This window comes from Ambystoma mexicanum, chromosome 3q, assembly GCF_040938575.1.
Source record: "Ambystoma mexicanum isolate Mex_15411 chromosome 3q, UKY_AmexF1_1, whole genome shotgun sequence".
Classification (NCBI taxonomy): Eukaryota; Metazoa; Chordata; class Amphibia; order Caudata; family Ambystomatidae; genus Ambystoma; species Ambystoma mexicanum.
Window position 1 is genome coordinate 254948713 of NC_090926.1, and position 20835 is coordinate 254969547.

At 46.7% G+C, this 20835-nt stretch overlaps 1 protein-coding gene across 3 annotated transcripts in view; it reads right to left on the minus strand.

Annotated features, from left to right (window-relative positions):
• The window catches only part of RBMS2 (RNA binding motif single stranded interacting protein 2), a 502218-nt gene extending 490396 nt beyond the window's left edge, over positions 1 to 11822 (minus strand). For all 3 annotated transcript variants that reach the window (XM_069653688.1, XM_069653686.1, XM_069653687.1), the window contains exon 1: positions 11722 to 11822. In XM_069653688.1, coding sequence (XP_069509789.1) covers positions 11722 to 11787 — 66 coding nt within the window. In that variant the 5' untranslated portion in view covers positions 11788 to 11822. The remainder of the gene's footprint in view (positions 1 to 11721) is intronic.
• Between the last annotated feature and the right edge of the window lie 9013 nt (positions 11823 to 20835).

The following is a 20835-nucleotide window of genomic DNA, read 5'->3' on the forward strand; positions in this document are numbered from 1 at the left end:
GGTTAAGAGGATGGTGCATGGGGTGTGCCCCCAAAATTCAACCTCTCCTTTTACAACTAAGCCGATAATACCCAAATTATGCTAAAAATTCCCAAAACAAGCACCATGTCCTGACCTTGAAGCATGTCTCAGTGATATTGACCAATGGATGACAAGTAACCACCTCCTTCTGAACCCTGATAAAACTGAAATCATGGTGTGCGGAAATACTGCCCTTCTCCCGCAACTGCTCCCATGGTCCCCCTCTCCTTGCCCCCGCCTTCCAAAATAGTCAAAACCCTTGGCTGCACTATGGACTCAGGCCTAACCCTCTTCCGTCAGATCAATAATGCATCAAAATCCTGTCACTACCATCTCAAACACCTTAGACGCATTTTCCCTTACCTTACCTATCCCAACAGACTCGCCGCTGTTATGTCTATTATTATGTTGAGACTCGACTATGCCAACTCCTTATACCTCAGAGCATCTGCATACCAACTTAAACTCCAAAGAGCCCAAAATGCTGCCTCGAAACTCCTTCTCGCCCTGGGACACAGAGACCACAGCTCCCCCGCTCTACGCACCTTCCACTGGCTCCCTGTCGGACGAAGGGCCACCTTCAAAAAACTATGCATTACCCACCGAGCAGTGCACAAGACCGGGCCAATGTACCTACAAGAGAAGATAAAAACCTACCACGCACCCTAAGATCAAGCACTGCCCTCTTACTAGTGATTCCAACCTCAAATTGTGCCAGAATTGGAGGATCCGCCGTCTCAACCTTAGCCCCAACTCTGTGGAACTCACTCCCCCCACACATTCGGCACACCCAATACTACACAGCATTCCGCAAAGCTCTAAAAACCTGTCTCTTTCCATAATGCGATTAAGACCATCTAAGTTTGCTGAGACCCTGCAACCTGTAGACAAATGTTCACGGAGATACCGAGCAATGACACCTCTGAAGGTGACTATTAAGTCACTAATAAGTCACACTGAATGCAGCAATCGCAAAACGTGTAAATGAAATTCAGAACAGTGGGCTCGTAAGAATACAACCTCCACTCCAGCCACTCGCCTCTCCTATCGCTATGCTCACTCTCTACTCTACATCAACAGACAATAGCGCGCAGCTACACCCCTCGATACGTTTCGCCTAGCTGCTCACATACGAACAATACTCTATGAACACCTCAACATCCTGCTAGAACGCAGCTATACCTCATTAAAGATCGGCCTAGCTGCACACATAGGCATCCTAGACAGGCCTAACGCAGCCAGAATCCAGTCTCGGAGACCAATATCCTGACTGCACACACTCAACTGATCTCAATGCCACCACACCTAATGTTAGGATGCAGCTACCATCAGGCAATCGCATCAGCTGCGCACATATTGAGTGCACCCAAGCACCCTATGATACCCTACTCTCTCGAATGACCTGGACTACGGTCCCCGAGGGCGTTCAACCCACACGCCTTGTAGCTGTGTAGTGATTGTAACACAAGACACTATTCAGTCTATGTATTTTTCTTGATGTAGTGTATGTCAGGTTTTTTTGAGGAAGCCTTTATGTTTCTATTACACTTGAATTAGTGGGATCAACTATAACTACTCTAGTGGTGCCCACCCCTTCCCTTTGTTTCCGATGCTTACATTTCCTCTTTCGTCCTCTTCGTGCAAGGTTCCACATTTGCAAGATGTTCCTATACAAACCGACTGCAGTTAGTACCGACTTTTACCAGGGGCTAAAAACAGGCAGAGCCTGGTTTTATCAGCATGAAAAAGTCACTTATGCATAGTAAAAAAGGGACATCTGTTCCGTGCTCCCGCTCTACCTCCAAAAAATATTAAATGCCACAGAACAGAAAAAGTGGCGTTAAGGCAGGTAAAACACATCTTTAGTACCACGTTTTGCAGTCCAGGGACTGCGAAAATGTGGTCCAATGTCTTCATACAACAGGTGATAGCAGTACGGCCTGGGCCTATCACATCACATAAAGGCAAAGGGAGAGGAACCCAAATCATAAGTCTATTGTCGGAAAAGCCTCTGAGAAGATGGATCATAAAAGATGCAACATGGATGACTTGCCTGGATGACACTGAGTAAGATCACGTCCTGAAGGTGCTCTGGGAGCCACCCGGAAGAGGGAACAAAAGAGATTCAACTGGAAATAAAAGCAGCGGTGGTCAGGGAGATATCTGGGTAAGGGGAGCAGAAGGATTGCGAGTGAGCTGTGCAGGTTTACAGGAGGTAGAGTAGCAATTAACGAACCACATGTGCGAGGAAGAAGACTGTGAGTAAGATACCCAGGGGGCAAGGGAACAGACATACCTAGATGAAGGCAAGAAAAAAAATGAGTTTGATGCGCAAATGCAGGGGGGTGGGGCAATAATTGTGGATGGGATACCCATGGCCAAGGGGTCAGATGGTTGTGAATGAGATGAAGAGGAGAATGGGATGGGGCAACCTGCTCCACGTAACTACTCTCAACTCTCGCTCTGCTGTCAAAACATTCCTCTGACATCTGCCACCTCCTCAAAAACCTTGACCTGGGTGTCCTCGCTCTCACAGTGAGACATGTTTCACAGCCAGCTCTGTCACAAGTTTTAACACTCTCCTCCGTGAGTGCTACAAGATCCTCCCCGAGCCCAGAACCAACCAGCCTGGAGATGGCGTAGCTCTGGTCTTTTTGAAATGGGTCCCTGCTTCTGTCATTCCTACGCAGGCCTGCTTGTTTTCTTTTCTTTTCTCTCTCTCTCTTTCTCTCTCTCTTCCCCCCTCCCTGTTCCCCCCCCCACCTGGACAGGTCACACTCTTCCTCTCAGAATGGGCTGGCCTGTTTTCTTCCCTCCTCGCCTTGACCGCTGAACTTCTCCTCTGAGACCTTAACATCCACCTGGATGCTTCTAATCCCTCTTCTGGGCTCTTCCACAACCCATGCAACTCTCTCCCTTTCCAGTCTACCCTCTGGTCTGACACACTCAGCTGGACACACCTTGGATGTTCTCATCTCCTCAGATATCCCCCCTCTCTAGTCCACTCACCACTCCTCTCTCTTTGACTGAACACTTTGTGCTCTCCTCTCAAGTGAAACTTCTTGCCCCTCAAGCAAAGTCTACCCCAGCACTGCTACCTTCCTTCTCGGGTTACTCGACCTCTGAAGCGAATGTCAGTGGACGCCTTTGGCTCTACATTCTCAGCTCCTCCTACTCCAGTGGCTAACTTGCACTCTAACACAGCTCTCTCTAAACTGCATCTTTCTATCTCCAACACTCTGGACATCCTTGCCCGTCATGAGAATCCGTCTGAAGACTACCTCCACGTAAAACTCAGGTACGTCTCTGATCCCGCCGTCCTGAAACGAAAGTGCAGGTAGGCTGAGAGGAAGTTGAGGGCATCAGGCACATCCTCTGACAAACTGGCCTGCCGCCTGCTCCAAAGGCATTACAGACTCTCTCTCTCCTCTCCAGGGAGAGGGTCCATATCTAAGCCCGTTTCTCTACGGCCTCTAACAACACGGCCAAACTCTTTAAAATCTGCAAGTGGCTGGTCAATCCTACTGCAGTCTCCACCCCTCCTGTTCCCTCCCAGGCCCTCTGTATGGCTCTGGCCTCCCATTTCACCACTAAAACTCAGGAAATCCTTTCCTCACTTTCCTCTCCATATACCTCTCTCAGGCCACCTCTCCCATTCCTCTTCTTTTTTCCTCCTTCGGTCTGACAACACCTGCAATGTCTCTAGGCAAGTCCGATCTATGAAAGTGTCATCCAAACAGGTGCTCCCCTGCTCCTCCAGAACCATCAAGGACCACATTGCCACCCTCGCTCCAACCTTGGCCGATTTCCGCAATTACTCTTTCACCACAGGATCTTTCCCTTCCTCCTCAAGCACTCCCTTGTTGCACCCTCCTAGGAAAAGCCTTCTGCCGGTCCTACATGTCCGGCAACTATCGCCCGATTTCTATCACTCCTTTCCTGGGCAAACTCCTGGAAAAGCTGGCCTTCTCCCAGCTTACACTCCACACTGAATCTGTTGGCTGCCTCCATGACCAACAGTCTGGCTTCAGAGCAGCCAGAGGCATGAAAACTCCTCTCCTGAACACCAGTGAAGATCTACTCTCTAACCTCGACTCCAGCTCTCTCTCTGTCCTCATCCTCCTTGACCTTTCCTCTGCTTTCGAAACAGTCAATCACGCCACCCTGATTAACAGACTCTGTGTGAACCTGGGCACCACTGATCAGGCACCAGCGTTGCTGACCCCCTTCCCCCTGGACCATTCCTCCCAGGTCCAACTTGGGTCCTTTCTCTCCGCCACCTCTCTCCACATGTGGTGTCCCCCAGAGCTCTATCCTCTCACCCTGGCTCTTCAATGTCTATCTGGCCCCCTTGGCCCACTTGATCTCCACCTTCTCTTCTTGCTTTCAGTGTTATGCAGATGACACTGTGCTCTCTTTCAGGCTTCCCTCAGCCTCCTCTCGTCCCTTGCTCATTCCTGTCTGTCTATCCATGATTCAGGATTGGTGCAACTCCAAAGATCCTTGCCTTAATGCTATTAAGACAGACATCCTGCTCATTGGGACCCTAGCTCCTGCTTTCCCTCTCTCACTCTGGCCGCTCTCCTTGGGCCCTCTAGCCTCGCCTTCATGTGAGGCACTACACCTTGGCGTCATCTTCGACTCCACTCCCCTTCTTTCCTCACATCAGGGATCTTGCCAAAAAGGCCCACTTCCAGCTGAACCTCCTTAGATGTATTCTACATTTTCTCACTTTGACCCCAGAAGCGCATGTCTACAGATCCCTGGTTCTCTCCAGGCTGGACTACTACAACAGCCTCTTTCTCAATCTGCCTACCTCTACTCTTTACCCTCTGCAACTAATCCAGAACAGGACAGCAAGACGTATCCTTGGTCTCAAGCGCAGGGACCGTATCCCTCCAGCCCCAAAATCTCTCCACTGGCTCCCAGTTGCTATAAGGATCAATTACAAGACCCTCTGCATCATCCAAAGGGCTTTCTGGGGCTGGGGCCCACACTACATTGAACTCTCTCTTCCGAAATACCTTCCTTCTAGAGCTCTTCACTCAGCTACCTCCGACTCTTTGAGGGTCAGACGCTTCTCCAGTCAGAGAGTGGGGGGTAGATCTCGCTCCTCTGCATGTGCCTCCCTTTGGAACGGCCTCTCTGCCCCTCTCAGACTTGAGCCAGACCACCTAAAGTTCCGGAAGCAGCTCAAGACCTTCCTTTTCTCCTCTGCCTTCTGATTCTCACTCCCTTGATAACCAACCTGTCTGCTGCGCCGACTAGTTGCTTGGTTCCCTCAGTGTCTCAATGGGTACCAGGCTCCTTCCACAACCAGTCTTCCTTTGCACTACCTCTTGGCTTACCGCACACTTAGGGGTGGTAACTGTAACACCTACAGCCCCCCCGCCCCACCTCCGTTCCCTTACAAAGAGCCGCGCTTCCCTGGCTGCATGATGTATCTTCTGGTGGTATCAACTACAAGCAGGACACAGGAACCACCAAGGAGCCAGGGTTATAAAAGGTAAATGCTTCTTTATTGGTTACAGCTTAAGTAGGAAGGTGAGAATAAGGAGATCGATGGCATGCTGCCTCTGCCCTTGGCTCTCTCCCTGCAAGTCCCTAACCTTCAGCCTGGAACCCTCTCACTCACCACCTTCCATGCCTCACACCAACATTCCAAGCTCCACCCACAGACCCACAGCTCTCATACCAGATATAAACCATACATTTACTAGGATACAACACTGCACTTACTCAGAGCCAGGGTACCCTGATTGCACTTTCCCCTTCCTCTCCTTCCCCTTCTATCGTCACACTTGCACGATCTGAATGACACAAGGCCTAGTAGGATTGTTTGTCTTGTCCTCCCTATGTCTTCCCTACCTTGTCTTGTGGCGCCTAGAAATGCTCATGTACAGACCCGTTATAAATGCCATTTATCATATAATGAATATGAGCTTTTTTTTATCATAAAGACTGCTTCCCATCAGGCAGTACTGTAGCCGAGGTCCCCTTTATGGAAGGTGCTGCTGCTCATGCATTGGGCTGATCACGTGACATGAGCAGATCATGTGGTGTGGCGAGTGAGACAAATGCATACCCTGTTAGTCCCTATTTCCTTTGTTGGGGATAGTGCCCTGATTTTAGAATGCAAAATAGCAATGTATTCCGCTCATATGGAGCCATGTCTTTTTCAGGATTAACCTGCAGGCCACGACCACTCTGCAAGCCACCAATGGCCAGTGCACCATGACCTCTTAACAAACAACAAGCATAGTGTAGTCCAAGACCAGCCATCAACCTAAGGCCACCTAACAACCTAATATCCCCAAAGTTCTAAACTGATAAAGAGCTGGGAGCTACTTGCCCAGAGGAGCCTGGTTAACCTGACATCAACAGCTACCAGGAGCTACTTTTGGCTACCCCGGGCAACTGCTGACATAAAAACATAAGTATGTGATGCAAATATTGTGCGTTTGGGAACGTGCATAAAGAAAATGCGTGACACTTCTAGATGACATTTAAAGCAAAACAGATCACATATAAAGCACAGAATGATATAGTTTGTATATCACGCAGAATGTAGATTCTCAGCATGCTATGCACTAGCTCCTAGTTCCCCAGGGGTAGCGCCTGCTTAGTGAGTGATGGCTGAAATCCAGGAGCTACACTTACTTCCCGCTCATCAAATCTTTACTTCAAACACTGTCACCCACCAGTCAAAGGCCACCCAGAAAGCAGCCAGCATGGCAGGGCCATCCAATATGCTACAACAACCCTACAGGCCAAGATCACATACACACTACAACCACCCAATATGGCAAGACCAGACGGGACACAATGGTAGCCTGGTATGCCAGGAGCACCCAATAAGGCATAAGCATCGGAAACATCACTACCACCAAGCGGACACGACAGACATGTCAACACATTGACTGATGGAGCCCAGATAAAATAGGTTTGACAATAATTCGAAAACAGAGATGGGAAGCATTGAGGAGGGGTCAGAGAGGACAGTGCTTTGAAATGTGGTTGATTTCAAGCACAATGAATGGTTTGTTTAAATAGCCAAGTAAAATGCAAACAAGCACTCAGAAAATCGAGTGTTTCTCCAGTGCTAGAAGGCTGCCATGCAATGAAGTCCTTTCACCTCCCATTGAGGATTGCTTTCCTCAACATTGTCTATGGGCAAGGCAGATTCAAAACATTGTCTGTGAGGCTCTGGACATCAACACAGAAGAAAGGGCCTGCAGTAAACTTTCTTAAGTACTTTGATTCACGCTCACAACACACATAAAAGACCTTGGCCAATCCAGCCCATTGGGCCCCATATAAGAAAATGTTGGTGTAACTCAATTATCTTAGGTCTCTTGGACCCATGGAAAGGAGGGTCCGTGCAGCATTGCATAGCCAAGCAGCGGGTTATAACCACCAACCAAAAATTGTCCGAAGAAAAAGACGCAAGAAAATAAAAATGGGGATGAATGAATGTAGAACCTTTAGGTGCTTAGTATTAGCATGGTTGGTGGTTATAACCCGCTGCTTGGCTGTGCAATGCTCCATGGACCCTCCTTTCCATGGGCGCAAGAGACATAAGATAATTGATTTACACCAACATGTTCGTATATGGGGCCCAATGGGCTGGATTGCCCAAGGTCTTTTGGTTCCTCGTTCATTCATCCCCATTTGTTTTTTTGTTAAAGATTATTTGCCAGAAAAATGCATCGAATATTTAAATGTTTTTATTTGGCGGGGGCACGCCCCCAAAACTCTTCCCCTATTATGTATCCCCTATACAACAACCCCCTAACCCGCATATGCCCTTACTCTCCCCCCTTCATATTTTTCGATCTTATTTTCGCCAAAAAATGTTGAGCAAAAAGGGCAGCGAAAATAAAAAAGGGCAATGTTCCATGTCATTACATCGACAGTGATTTACTACTAAGTAATTACTTCCACATTTTACATCAAATGTTTAATTTTTTTATTTTGGACATCTCCCATATTTCTTCCTCTTCATAACTACCCCTGCCCAAAACCCTCCCTGCCCTCTTTTTACTGCTTAACCTATAATTATTAATATGTTTCAATGTCATTTCAAAGTAATAATTTTTTAGTAAATTACCACGAAGTAATTAATGTCGAGGAATGAACGGGATACCCTTAAACATCAATACTCCGCAACCAATCAGAACATTATAACCAGTCAACAAATCACAACACTGGGCACATCATAACAATGTATCCTATTGGCACACTGAAACCATCCAACACTCGATAGATAGCAAGCCAGCATACCATCACTACCCAGCACTCCATAACCTGTCAACACAGCATAAACACCTAAAACCCAATGGCGAATTAGCATGCCATAACCACCAAAGACACCATATCTACCCAACATTTAATAAACAATCACCACACCATAACTAACACAGCATTACCATTCAAACTGCTTTAACAGACCAGCGATCCATAACCAATGAGCTTCCCCCTACCGCCAACACTCAAACACCACACAACACTCCATAAGCAATCAACACGTCATAACCATCCATTGCACACCTCAAGAAATCAGCAATGTCATTACCGACCAGTATGCTACTAACAATGAGCACCGCCTTATTAGTCAATGCCAAATAACCGATGAGTAGTGCAGAGTTGTCTAGCATGCAATTAACAACACGCACTTCATGGTTAATTTGCATTATGTAAAGAATTAACACGTCCTTACCAATCAGCATATCACACCAAACTAATAAATCGTAAACAATTAAAAATGTGTAACTTAATCGCTATCAATAGTCACCATGGTATACCAATCACCACACCTTAATTAATAACTGTGGCATAAAAAATTATCGCTCTATAACTAATCACCCAGACATAAGTAGCTAACTAGTCAGCAAACCAACCAGTCAGCAAACCATAAGGAACCCGCACGTCATTGCCAATGTTCACTCCATAATCCAGGGGTCTGCAACATTTCGCTCGCCAGCTGTTTTGGACTTAAACTCCCATCAGCCCTAGCCAGCAAAGTCAATGGTGGCAGATCAGAGGGGATGTAGTTCAAAACACCATGGGACCTTAATGTTGTGGACTCCTGCCATAATCATTCACCGCACACCCTGACCAATTCACATGTTCCATTCAATCCACACAAGATACACACCAGTAATCACAACATTACCTATCAGCATCCCACTGCCAATCTGCATGAAGTACTAAAGGTGTTTATTGTATATGTATTGTACATAAAGCATGTTATGTCCAGGATACATGACACACACAGCAATCAATACAAATAAGAGGCAGTCTCTGGGTATGGTGCCGTTGCAATAGGTGTGTGTGCAAACTCAGCCACCTAAACCAATTAACATATTTTAACCATACAACACTCCACAACCAATCAGTAAACCATAACAGGCCTTCACCAATTAGAATGTCATACCTAATCAATAAGTCGTAAGCGGTCACTGTGCCACAACCACTCTCCATGCACAGCCATTCAACACGGCACAACTGCGACAATGTCTGCTCTAAGCAACATGCACCAATCAAGGAACCCCTAGTAACCAACCACCAGATCATAAGAAATCAAGTCATCAAAAGCAACTGTCACAACAAATCAAGACATAAGTTACAGCATAGTAATTGGTTATCACCTCGCCATAACAAACTTATGTTATGAGAAATGCTACGCCCTACCCAATCATTGCGCGTTAACAAAAAAACTAATTATAAGCACGTGCTATACCATAAAGAATTAATGCAACAAAACAAAAAAGCAATAAAAAGGTACATTGCAGCCAATTATCAGACCATAACCCACTGTCACAAAATGTGCACTATTGACTAGCGATGTTTACTTCTTGGCAAGAAAGAAGGGGGCGGTGTGTAATTTTTTTTTTATGGGTAACTTGTAGCTTGCAACTTGAATGTTTGCACCCTGGTCATATCATGATCAATTACTGAACAAAATGCAATCAAAGAATCATACCCACTGTGTCATTACGAATCAGTGCATAGAGTCAGTGATCTCAACACCATACCTAATCAGTAAACCATACCCAGCAGCCACACTACTGGCAATCACTGTGCCGTAAAAAACAGATATATCGTAATACAACGTCATGCCTTGACATGCGGACTTGCGTGGAGTGGTCCACCCCAACAACAGTACTCAACATATCATAACCATCCATAATGCAAACCGTCCTGGCCCCTCTACATCACGAACTTCCCAGTGCACCACAATCATTAAAGCTTGGTATGTGATGACACCCGGTAGACCATGAGCAACCAACCAGCTGGGCATTACAACCCAGTCCAAAAAGAAGATAATTAATAAACAGCATTACCAACTTGCACAGCCAACCCACCCAACTTCCCACGACCAGCAAAATCCCAAATGACATGAACATTTAACACAGTTGACCATCCGCCTTTAGCGGCCATGTGACATGCCATAGCCTCCAAACACAACATGAGCAACCAGCATACGAGAATGCAATATGCAACGACTACCCAGCACAACATGCGGGCCCGGACCCCCATGACAATCCAGAAAGCGATCAGCAGCTAAATCTAATAACCAAACAATATGTTATGACTATCAGAAATTGAATAGTCACCCAGCAGCTCTAACTTCTTGTCAATCACCATAACGGCACAATATCTCTGCATTGCCTACGCCTCTGTTATGTTGTGCCCACTTCGATTACCTCTGCTCCCTCGCCACCCATGTACATATTGAAAATGCACAACCATCCACCACCCAAGTGTCACTGTGTGACCAGTCTGCATCTCCTCATGTTGCCATTGCATCAACATTGCTAGTGTTTCCTCCCCTTAAGCAGTGCCTCAAAATGATCGTTCTCCTCCCTGGCCTTTTCACAGGGCTCAGGCATGAATCGAAATGCAAGAATCTGAAGCCCCCAAGATTTCTCCACAGCCTTCTTTCTTGGGATCAGACCCCCAATTGAAAACACATGACCTCTTCCACCAACACCACCTAGGGTGTGCACGCCCTGAACTCCCCCTTGCACAGCCTCACAACCCTCAAGATTATCAGGGACCCTCTCGTCAGGCTGTCGGAAGGGCCAGAGAGACAGCCTGTGTGTGGCATCAGCCCAAAGTCCCCTGAATGTACACAGACGAAGAACATCCCGGCCCCTCTGGATTTGCAATAGTCATGAGAATAGTTCGTACCACTCTGCAGCAATCAGGGAGGGTGTTCAACTTGTATTTCCTGTTTATCTTTTAATTCATTTTCGAACAGGAAAACCCATACAGGCGTTTGGTGATTTGTGGGGAGCTTTGTTTCTACGTAGCTGGTATTCCTACCAAAAAAACGCTATCCGTGTCGGTAAAATCCTGGCGACATTACCCCTCCCCACCCTTCCACTAGAAAATATCACTGATTCATAGAGGGTTTGTTAAAAGTCAGAACAACTTCACGACCTCCAGATGACAAAGTTGATTTGAGAGGAGTGCCATTGGGCTGCCCCTCTCCACCCGTGGAGCATCTGTGTACACTCTCCCCCACCTCCCTCTCTACCCTCGCCCCCGAGGGCAGGTACAGGCAGGCGATCACAAGGGTAGAAGGCATCACCTCTCAGTTGTGCCCTGCCAAGGGCATTGTAGGGGCTGAGAGGGGGAGGGGCTGTGGGGGGGGCACAGGTCTACGACACCACCCTCTGGCTCCCCCCTTACCTTCTTGTGGCTGCGGGGGTAGCTGAAGGAGGCGATCCCTGTCCTTGGTGGTACAGACAACAGCATTTTCTCTGTAAGGCTCAGGGAGGCTGGGGGAGGGAGGGAGGGGGGCAGAGAAGGCCAGGGCTTGGGTGGCTGACGTCACCAGGGGAAGACAGCCTGGAATCCAGGGGGCTGGACCGAGCCGCCGGGTCCTAAACACCACCAGATTTGGCCCATCTTCCTGGGCGCAGGGAGGCGGGGGTCCGGTGGGCGCAAGGAGGCACATTCTTGGGCAGTATAGCTTTTGCTCTGATCTCTTCCCCTCTTAGCGAGATTCAGAATCAGTGACCCGGAGAAAAGGACTTCCGTTTGCCTTTAAGATCTACTCTGGATGAGTTTCACGGCTTCCTGGCACTGCTTAGCATATGCAGTATAGTACATATTACATACACGACCAGGGGCACCGACTTCTGGTTTTTCAGGGGGGTACTCGGCGCCCCTGTACACTACGATACCACAGGGCACTGTACAAAACTCCACTGTATACTATGCTATACTATACACCGCCATGCAATAAGCTACCGGGCTGCTAATAATGCCCAGTAGGGTACAACGATACACACTGTCATATACTGCAACATTTCTACTCCTACGTCACAGACAATGGCCTGCAGTAATGGTTATATGATACACGACTAGTTAATGCATGACAGTACCATACACTATGACAGTACACAAACTACAGGACGATGCAGCATGGCACTGTACTCTACGTGACACCGACATACAACACAATACAATGCAACCCATTACAATGCAGTATGATCCATCCCACCTCAATGCGACCCAATACTATTAGCAAATGTGTACACTGAACATTGGTGCTCGTGACATTGCTCACTCAGAAACACAGAGGCCAAGAAACGAAGATACGAATGTGCAACATAGGCACAGCCTACCACCCTTGCCACGAATCTTGCACGTGACAATATGAGTAAAACATTGGTGAAGCGAAATTGAATGCAATTTAATGGTACCCAATGTATTGTCTCAGGGAGGACGAAGGGATGTACCTGCGCAAATGATGACAAATAACATGGCATCCTGATTGTTATCATCTAGCAACCCCTGAAATGACATTACACGTGACATCATGAATGATAAAGTGGCATGATCTGTGACGTCATTTAGGAAATGGGGATGAATCACAGATCCCTTCTTGAAGGATGACACTGGACCCATCAGCAGGCTCCTCAAAATTTGTTTTGATAATCTGATGAAAATTGTATCCAAAGTAAAAAACCGTGCTGGGTTGGCAGCAAGATCTCAAACTGAGCAAATCTACCAGTATGGGGTAGCCTTCTTATATCATCCTCCAGCTGTTACTGAAAGGCTCTCTCTTTATTGATAGAAATGATCTTGCTGGTGGGTCGGCTCTTTGATAAATTCAAAATTAGTCATTCATTATATTTAGGTATTCCCGATTAGCAACTTTACAGACTGCAAAAAATACAGAATGCTGCTGTTCCTCTAATTTTTCAAACTTCCGGCTGGGAGAAATGTCCCTCTTTGTTGATCTCTACACTAGATGCCGGTAAAATGCACAATTCATTTTAAGGTTCTTTGCCTATCCTTCAAATGTTTCCATGGTTTAGCACCTTTGTATCTTCAAAACACAATCCATGCGTACAGCCCTGCAAGATCCTTACACTCTAATGATAAGATGTTCTTGGCTATTCATGCATCAAAGTTCATCCACAAAAGAGATTGTAGGTTTTCTGTAGCAGCCCCAATGTTATGGAACTCCCTTCCATAGAATATTGAGGAGTTATTATATTTCTATAATTTATAGTTGCACAACTTCTTGCAGTTCTGTAAAGCTATCAAGTCCTGTCTTTTTCTGTTAACTTCAATTAATGATTTAAAGGAAGAACAGAAGGCAGTGTATCATGCCTTAATGGAGTTAATTTTGTCAGTGGCATGTTGCAAATCCAAATTCAAAATTCAAATAAAGAATTCATATATACTTTTTAAAAATCGTCCCTCCCCACTCCCAGCTGGAGCATACAGAGTTCAATCCTACCCATAATCCTTCTTTGTTCAATACCAGAGGAGTTGGGGCAGTCAGAGTTCTAAGGTGGATGAGCAGGGTGTAGGTACAGTGATGAGGAACAGTAAGGCTATGAGTAATAAAGATTACCAGTAAATAATCCTAGCAATACCCTTGCACCACTCTTCTTCATCTCAAACATCCTGGTTATCTTGCAGAAGATGTCTGAGTGAAGTGACATTTCTTCGGAAGTAAAGAAGATCCATTTTAGGGAATTCGCTAAGGTGTTTGCTACTTCCCTGAAGGAGGACAGCAGGGTTAACTCTGCCAATGGCTCAAAGGGCAATGTTTATCTGCTCCAAGGGTCTTATTTTGCTCTGCCCTGGCAGTTTACGTATTCCAGGGCTGTGGTATTTTATGATCTAACCTGGATTGGTAAGCTTGTGACCTAGGTAGCAAAACATTGCCAATCTCTGACAATTGTTTCCAGCTCCCATGAGTTGTTAGACATGGCGTTCTATTAGTCAGTCCACAATTCCAGAGCTCTATACCCCTACTCCCACCCAGGAAGGCACTGTAGCCACTGGGACTGGTGTCTGTAGTCAAGAACCTTGTGGGCGGTAGGATGAGTGGGAAGCCCCCTTAGAGATGTCAGGGGCAGTGCTTCATTTGTGGGGGTGTTTTCAAGGCCTCAGCCCTACCACTTATTTTTTTAGTCCTGGCACTTTCTGTCAGTCAGTAGTAGCCACACAAAAAGGAAGAACAGTGTGCACTGTCCAGGTGTCTCTGCATTCTGAGTCTGCTCATTGTAATTCATGAACCTGATGACCCACTCCTTTATCCCTCACATATTTGATTTAAAAGTGTGTACTGTGGTCCGAAATTCACCAATGATAAGCCAACCCTACTTAAAATTGTCAGCTGTTTCCCTTGAGAGCCTTGAACCAAAGAGGTGGACCATCTGATGACAATAATCAGTTTGATTCAGAATTAAAGAAGCTGTTGCCAGAACACTTCACCCTCATGACATATAAATTGATCCACAAATTCCACTAACTCCAGGTCTCTCGATTCCACCATGTGCAATAGAGGAATATTAATGTTAAATCTGTTTAAGGACTGCAAAAGATTATCTGGAAATAGTAATACAGCAGAATTTACCTTCCACGACGGCTCTTTATTCAGAAATTGACAACATAGATTTTTTTCCACCACTGCCTACAGCAATATTTCCCTCTGCTTTCACCCTTTTGTGGATTACTTCTATTTTTCTATTTTGTCTTTTATTTGTCCAATTGTCTGTGATTTTAAGCTTATTTCTCTCCAAATTTAAGTTAGTACTCCACTTGTCTTGTAATTCTGAGCATCTTCAAATAATGGTGATCCTAAAATACTTTCATTTAGTTGTGCAGTTAAAATCAACATTTTAACTACACAAGCAGCGGTGGATACATCCTATACATGTTCGGTTCAGTTTATTATCATATCGAAATTGCATCACACATAAGACATACAAAATAAAAACAACAATTCATGATTTCTTGTCATTTCTAGAACAATAGATGATTAGAACCATTGCCGTTGTCTCTTGCTTGGGTCTAGCAGAAACGCCATAAATAGGCCCCAAATAACCCAAAATGAAGCGGTCCGAATAATCTGCGGCATTCTAAGGAGGGAGCACATCTCCCATGCTAGAAGAACCCTCCATTGGCTGAATGTGTCGGCAAGAATAAAATTCAAGGCTCTTTCTTTGATATTTTTAATATGACACCTGTCTGGGGTAATTTGTAAGTGTCCTTGCTTTGTATGCTCATTGAGGTCTTCAGTCACCCTCACCCCTCTTGAGACTTAGTCTTGACTACCTGACATAGCTACCCTGATTGGTCTGGCTTGTCCAGAGGTTACCCTGTTCCAAGAAACTAGACTGGCCTTCTGAACCTCTGCCACTCCAAGTCAGAGTTCAGAAATCCTTCTTAACACCTGTCTATCTCAAGGAACGAGCAATCCTATATGGCTCCCTAAAATCACTCTGCTCGAGTAATTGTGGATACTTAACTGCACCAAGATGCAAAAGAACTAGAGGCTCGGGCGATCCTTTCCTGCCCTGGCAGCACAAGCTTGGAACAGGCTGCCTATGGACTTGCACCTCGAACCAGGGTATCTTGCGTTCAGGAAACGTTAAAAAACGTTCCTATTTGAATAATCTTTCCCCGCGCTGCTCCTCTGTCCCCTTGCCTCCATTCTTGGTAATTGCTTTATGCGATGATTTATGTTCTTTCCTGTCGTTTTCTTGGTTTTCTGTGTTCTTGTAAGCACCCTGATGCTTGTGGGCTTTGGTGCTCTATAAATAAATAAATAAAATAAATACCATCCAGTCACTATACGCTCTAGCACATCAGAAACATATAATAATAATACCTGACATGTCAATTTAATATAAACTTTAAAAATGTTAATCATGGGGCCAAGTGAATTAATTTTGACCTTCTTATCCAGGCTACATAGCCACTGGGAAAATGGTGACCATGTCCAATGTTCTGCCACAGATCAACATAACTTGCTCCATGCTTCTAATAGCATGAAAAAAAAATCTGGGCTTCAAGTATAGTTTTCTGAGATTGAGGTACTGTGGTCAAATTGACAAAAAGTGAGTTTCATTCTCCCGTGCTGTTTTGCAATGGCAACACGCATCATTGGCACTCCTGTCCCACTTGTGCTGGCGTCCCGCTAGAGGCAGCCTCAAGCCTGAGCTACATGTATAGCTGCCTCACAAACTTAGCCTTCAATACATCTGGCTAATTCTCATAGGCTAGCATATCTCTAACTTTGTATTCCAGAATGCACTTAAAGCTACTGTACTTTGGGTTTGCACAGACAATAGATCGTGTTCCAAAGCATGGTATTTACCTTTAATGACGTTTTTTCTATTTACCTGAATTAATTCGGAATGTTGCCAGTAATCTTCATGACGCAAGCTACTGAGACTTTTTCTAATGTGTGTACGCCATGGCACCCAGGCACCCAGGCTCGTGATAGTATATTCCTCAATGCGTCTCTGCATGTAATGAGAGCAGGATTACTCTCTATTCTCATCTAATAAAGCAATGGTGTCATGTTAACCCAGCATTGTATGCTGTGCAGGTCAACTTCTACAAGTAGAGGGATCGTGGGTGCTGATGATGAGAAGCCTGTGATTCTTTTAAGGAAACCGTTCTCTATCACAGTAAGTGCTCTACAATTCATCTGCCCTCATAATTCGTCTACATAGAGTGCCGCTTGTCGGGCCTCTAGTCGGTATGCTTATTATTATTATTATTATCATTCTATATATTGAGCGCGGACCTAGCTTCGAGAAGCAACAGAGCGATTTACAGAGGTATACAACAGTACAGATGCAAAATGGAGCGCTTTTCAGAGGTAACACCAGAACAGATATACAGGGGGGGGGGGAGGATACAGAGGGGCACAGAGGAGGGGTACAGCTGTACAGTGTGGCGGGGAACAGAGGGGCGGACAGCATCTAGCAAGACCGGTGTCGCTGGCAGTGATGTGATGGCCTAGGTGTTGAAGAGGAGAGACTCCTTGAAGAGGTAGGTCTTGAGTTCTTTTCTGAATTGTAGGAGCGTGGGAGCACGTGTGATGCCGACAGGCAGGAGGTTCCATGGTCTTGGGGTATGGCAGAGAAGGCTTGTTTTCTAGTCCTTTTTTTGCGGCAGTGGATTTCAAGTCTGCACGTGTCCTGGTTTCTGGTGGTGCACTGTCCACTGGAAATGCTGAGTTTCTCTGTACGATAGCTGGGTGACTTGAGGGAAACTGCCTTACAGAGGATGCAGCAACACTTGAAGGTGATTTGTGGTAGCCAGTGAAGGTCGATAAGGGCTGGGGTCGTATGTGCATAGACTCTTGATGAGGCGAGCGGCCGTGTGTAGGACACCTCTCAGCGGCACAAGGGAAGACAACGGGAGGCCTTCAAGGAGGGCATTGCCCACATACAGGTGGGATAGGACCAGTGCTTGAGCAGTGGATCTAAAGCTGTCCAGAGGTAGGAAGGGCTTGACTTTCCGCAGGAGGGAGAGCTAATACCAAGCTCTCTGAATGTTCTTAGCCATGTGTGTCTTGAAGGAGAGTCGTGTGTCGATGTGGAACCCGAAGGACTTGGCACAGGAGGTGAGCTTGGGTGTGAAGCCCTCAAGGTTCATGGTTGATAGCCAGGTCTGTATGTCAGGGTGTTCAGTGTTTTTGGTGAGGAGTAGGAATTCGGTCTTGGAGGAGTTGAGCTTGAAGTATGCACTGGACATCCAAGACTGGATCAGCAAGTGGCAGGTTTTGAGCCTGTGGATGAACTTGATGGAGTCGATCTTGATGAATAGCTTTGTGTCTTCAGCGTATTGGTCGATGTGGATGTTGTGTGTGGCTAGGAGGGCTCCCAGCAGCTCCAATTATAGATTGAAGATCACTGGCGAGAGGATGGAACCCTCTGGATTCCACAGGTGACGGTCAGTATTGGCGACCTAGAGGAGTCCACCTGAATAAAATGCTGGTGGTTGGCGAGGTTGGACTTGAACCAGCATAGGACAAGGTTGCTGATCCCCATGAGGCAATGCAGTGTTTCTGTGAGTGCCTGGTTGTCTGGTGTGCCGAAATCGTCCAAGATGTCGAGTAGAACCAGGAGGCAGAGGTGGTCATCGTCAAGGATGTTGAGGGTGTCGTCGACCACCTGTATGTTGCTGTCTCTGTGCTGCAAATGGGTCTGAACCCAGATTGGTAGGTTTGTAGGAGATTGTTGGTGTTGATGTGTTGCCGCAATTGCACACCTACCACTTTCTCGATCTTTCCTAGGAAGGGAAGATGGGTGATGGGTCGATAGTTACCTAGTTTGTCTGGATCCAGTGTGAGTTTCTTTAGTAGAGGGAGGATATGTCCTGTCTTTAGGGTCAGTGGGAAGGTGCCTTGAGATAGGGAGATGTTGATGACTTCCAGGTACTTAAGGAGAGCTTCTGTGGGGAGAGTTTTGGGGATGGATGCTGGGTGGATGTCGTCTGTATATGATGTGGCTTTGAGGGTGTGGATACTTCGCAAGGAGGGACATGCGGTGGGTCTGTGGATGCAGAGCTTGTGTCTATGTGCTGGCAAATCTTGCTGATTTTGTTGATGACAGTGGATTTTTCAATGGAGTGTGGTATGGCAGGGTTTTATAGGTGGCGGTTTGGCGGAGCGCTTGACTGCTTTGAAGAAGGCTCTGCTTTTGTTGTCGGCTTCTGCTATGGTGTTCTGGTAGTAGGAGACCATGGATTAATTGATTAGTTGTCTGCGGGTTCCTCGGAGTTCCTTGAGGAGCACTAGGCTGGATGTGATCCTGGATCGATGCCAGGTTTTTTCTTGTTTCCTGAGGACTCTTTTGCTGAGGTTGAGTTTGTGCGTGTAGCAGGGTGCTGATGGGTTCAATTTGGATTTGTGTTTTTCCTGAGGCGTGTGTTGGTCAATGGAGGCTGAGAGGGTGCTGTTGACTACTTCCAGTAGGGAGTCAAAGTTCGGTTGGGGGTGTTCGGTCCATGTGAGGTGGAGGTTGGCAAGGTCTTCCGTGAGGGCTTCCAACAGAAAGTTCTCGAAGGACCTGAAGTTTTGTCTGATGTGTTTCTGCTGGGAATGATTGACTGGGGTTGTGTGCAGGATGTTGAAAGGAACAGACAGGCGGATGGACCAGTCAAGTGGGAGAGGAGAGTTGTAGTGGAGGGAAGGAAGGCAGTGCAGTGATGATTATGTTGAGGATGTTCCCTTTCTCGTGCATTGGGTCTTTCATGTGCTGTGTGAGGCTTAGGGTGCCGAGAAGGCTGAGGATAGCTTCCTTCATCGGTTTGGTGGCCCTGTTGCCTGGGATGTTAAAGTGGCCTAGGAAGATCTTGTTGGTGTGCGTGAAGGACATGGTGGTGACCAGGCCGGTGAAGTCACTGATGAAGGCAGTGTTGGGTTTGGGTTGTCTATAGAGGAGCTGCAAGGTAGGTGTGTCCGTCGGGGAGAGCGGAAAGTGGCAAAAGAGGACTTCAAAGGAGCCAATGTTGTCGGCGTCAAGTCTGGTGCAGGTCCACAAGGTCTTGTGATTGACTGCGAGGCTTCCGCCTGTCTTGTTCGGCCTGTCTTTGTGTTGCATGCTGTAGCCATCAGGGACAAGTACGTCTAGGATGAGGGTGGAGGTGGGTGTCAGCCAGGTCTCGGTGATGAAGATGGCGCCATGGTCGTGTGTAGTGATGAGGTCAGTGATGTCTGCTGCATGGGTGATAGCTGAGCGGAGGTTGGCGAGCATTCACTTCCATGTTGTGGATGGTGAGGGTGTGCTGATGGGCTTGAGGCTGATGTGGGTGAGGTTGCTGTGTTGTTGAGACCATGCCTTAGAGGAGCGATATTGGTGTTGCCTGGTGATGGTCGGGATGGCCTGTGGGGATGGAAGGAGAAAACACATGTCAGTGTGTGCTTACCTGTTGTCTGAGCAGTGGTTCGGTCTCTGGGTCCTTTCGGTCCAAACAGGTCCAAACAGGAATTGCCCTTTTCTTTGTATGCCCTTCACTTTTGACACCCTTGACATGAGAGGTAGGAGCAAGAAAGGAAGAGGCAGGACTAAGAAGATGGGTGGGTCTTAGGCCATATGACCTAAATCCACTTGCAATTTCCCATCAACTGCAAAGGAAAAGAGGCTACAGAGCTGCCTAGGTAGGGAAAAAGGGCGGCAGAGCTGGAAGGCACCAAACGTTTAGCAGTGATTGACAGGTGGGTGGGGATTATCCCACGTGACATAGATCAACTTGCACCTGCTCACCAACTGCAAAGGAAAAGAGGCTGGAGTGTTGTTTAAGTAGTGCAAAAGGACGGCAATACAGGAAGGCACCAACAGTTTAGCAGTGATAGATAGATAGGCGGAGCTTAGGCCACATGACCTACATCCACTTGTACATGCTCACCAACATGCTTCATTGGAGACCTTCAGCACACCATCACCTTGAGCTTTTGTAAACTTCATAATGCCCCACTATACCTTGCTAGAACAAGCCCGGATTTCTCCACTTAGTTGTGCCAAGTCCCATTTGCTC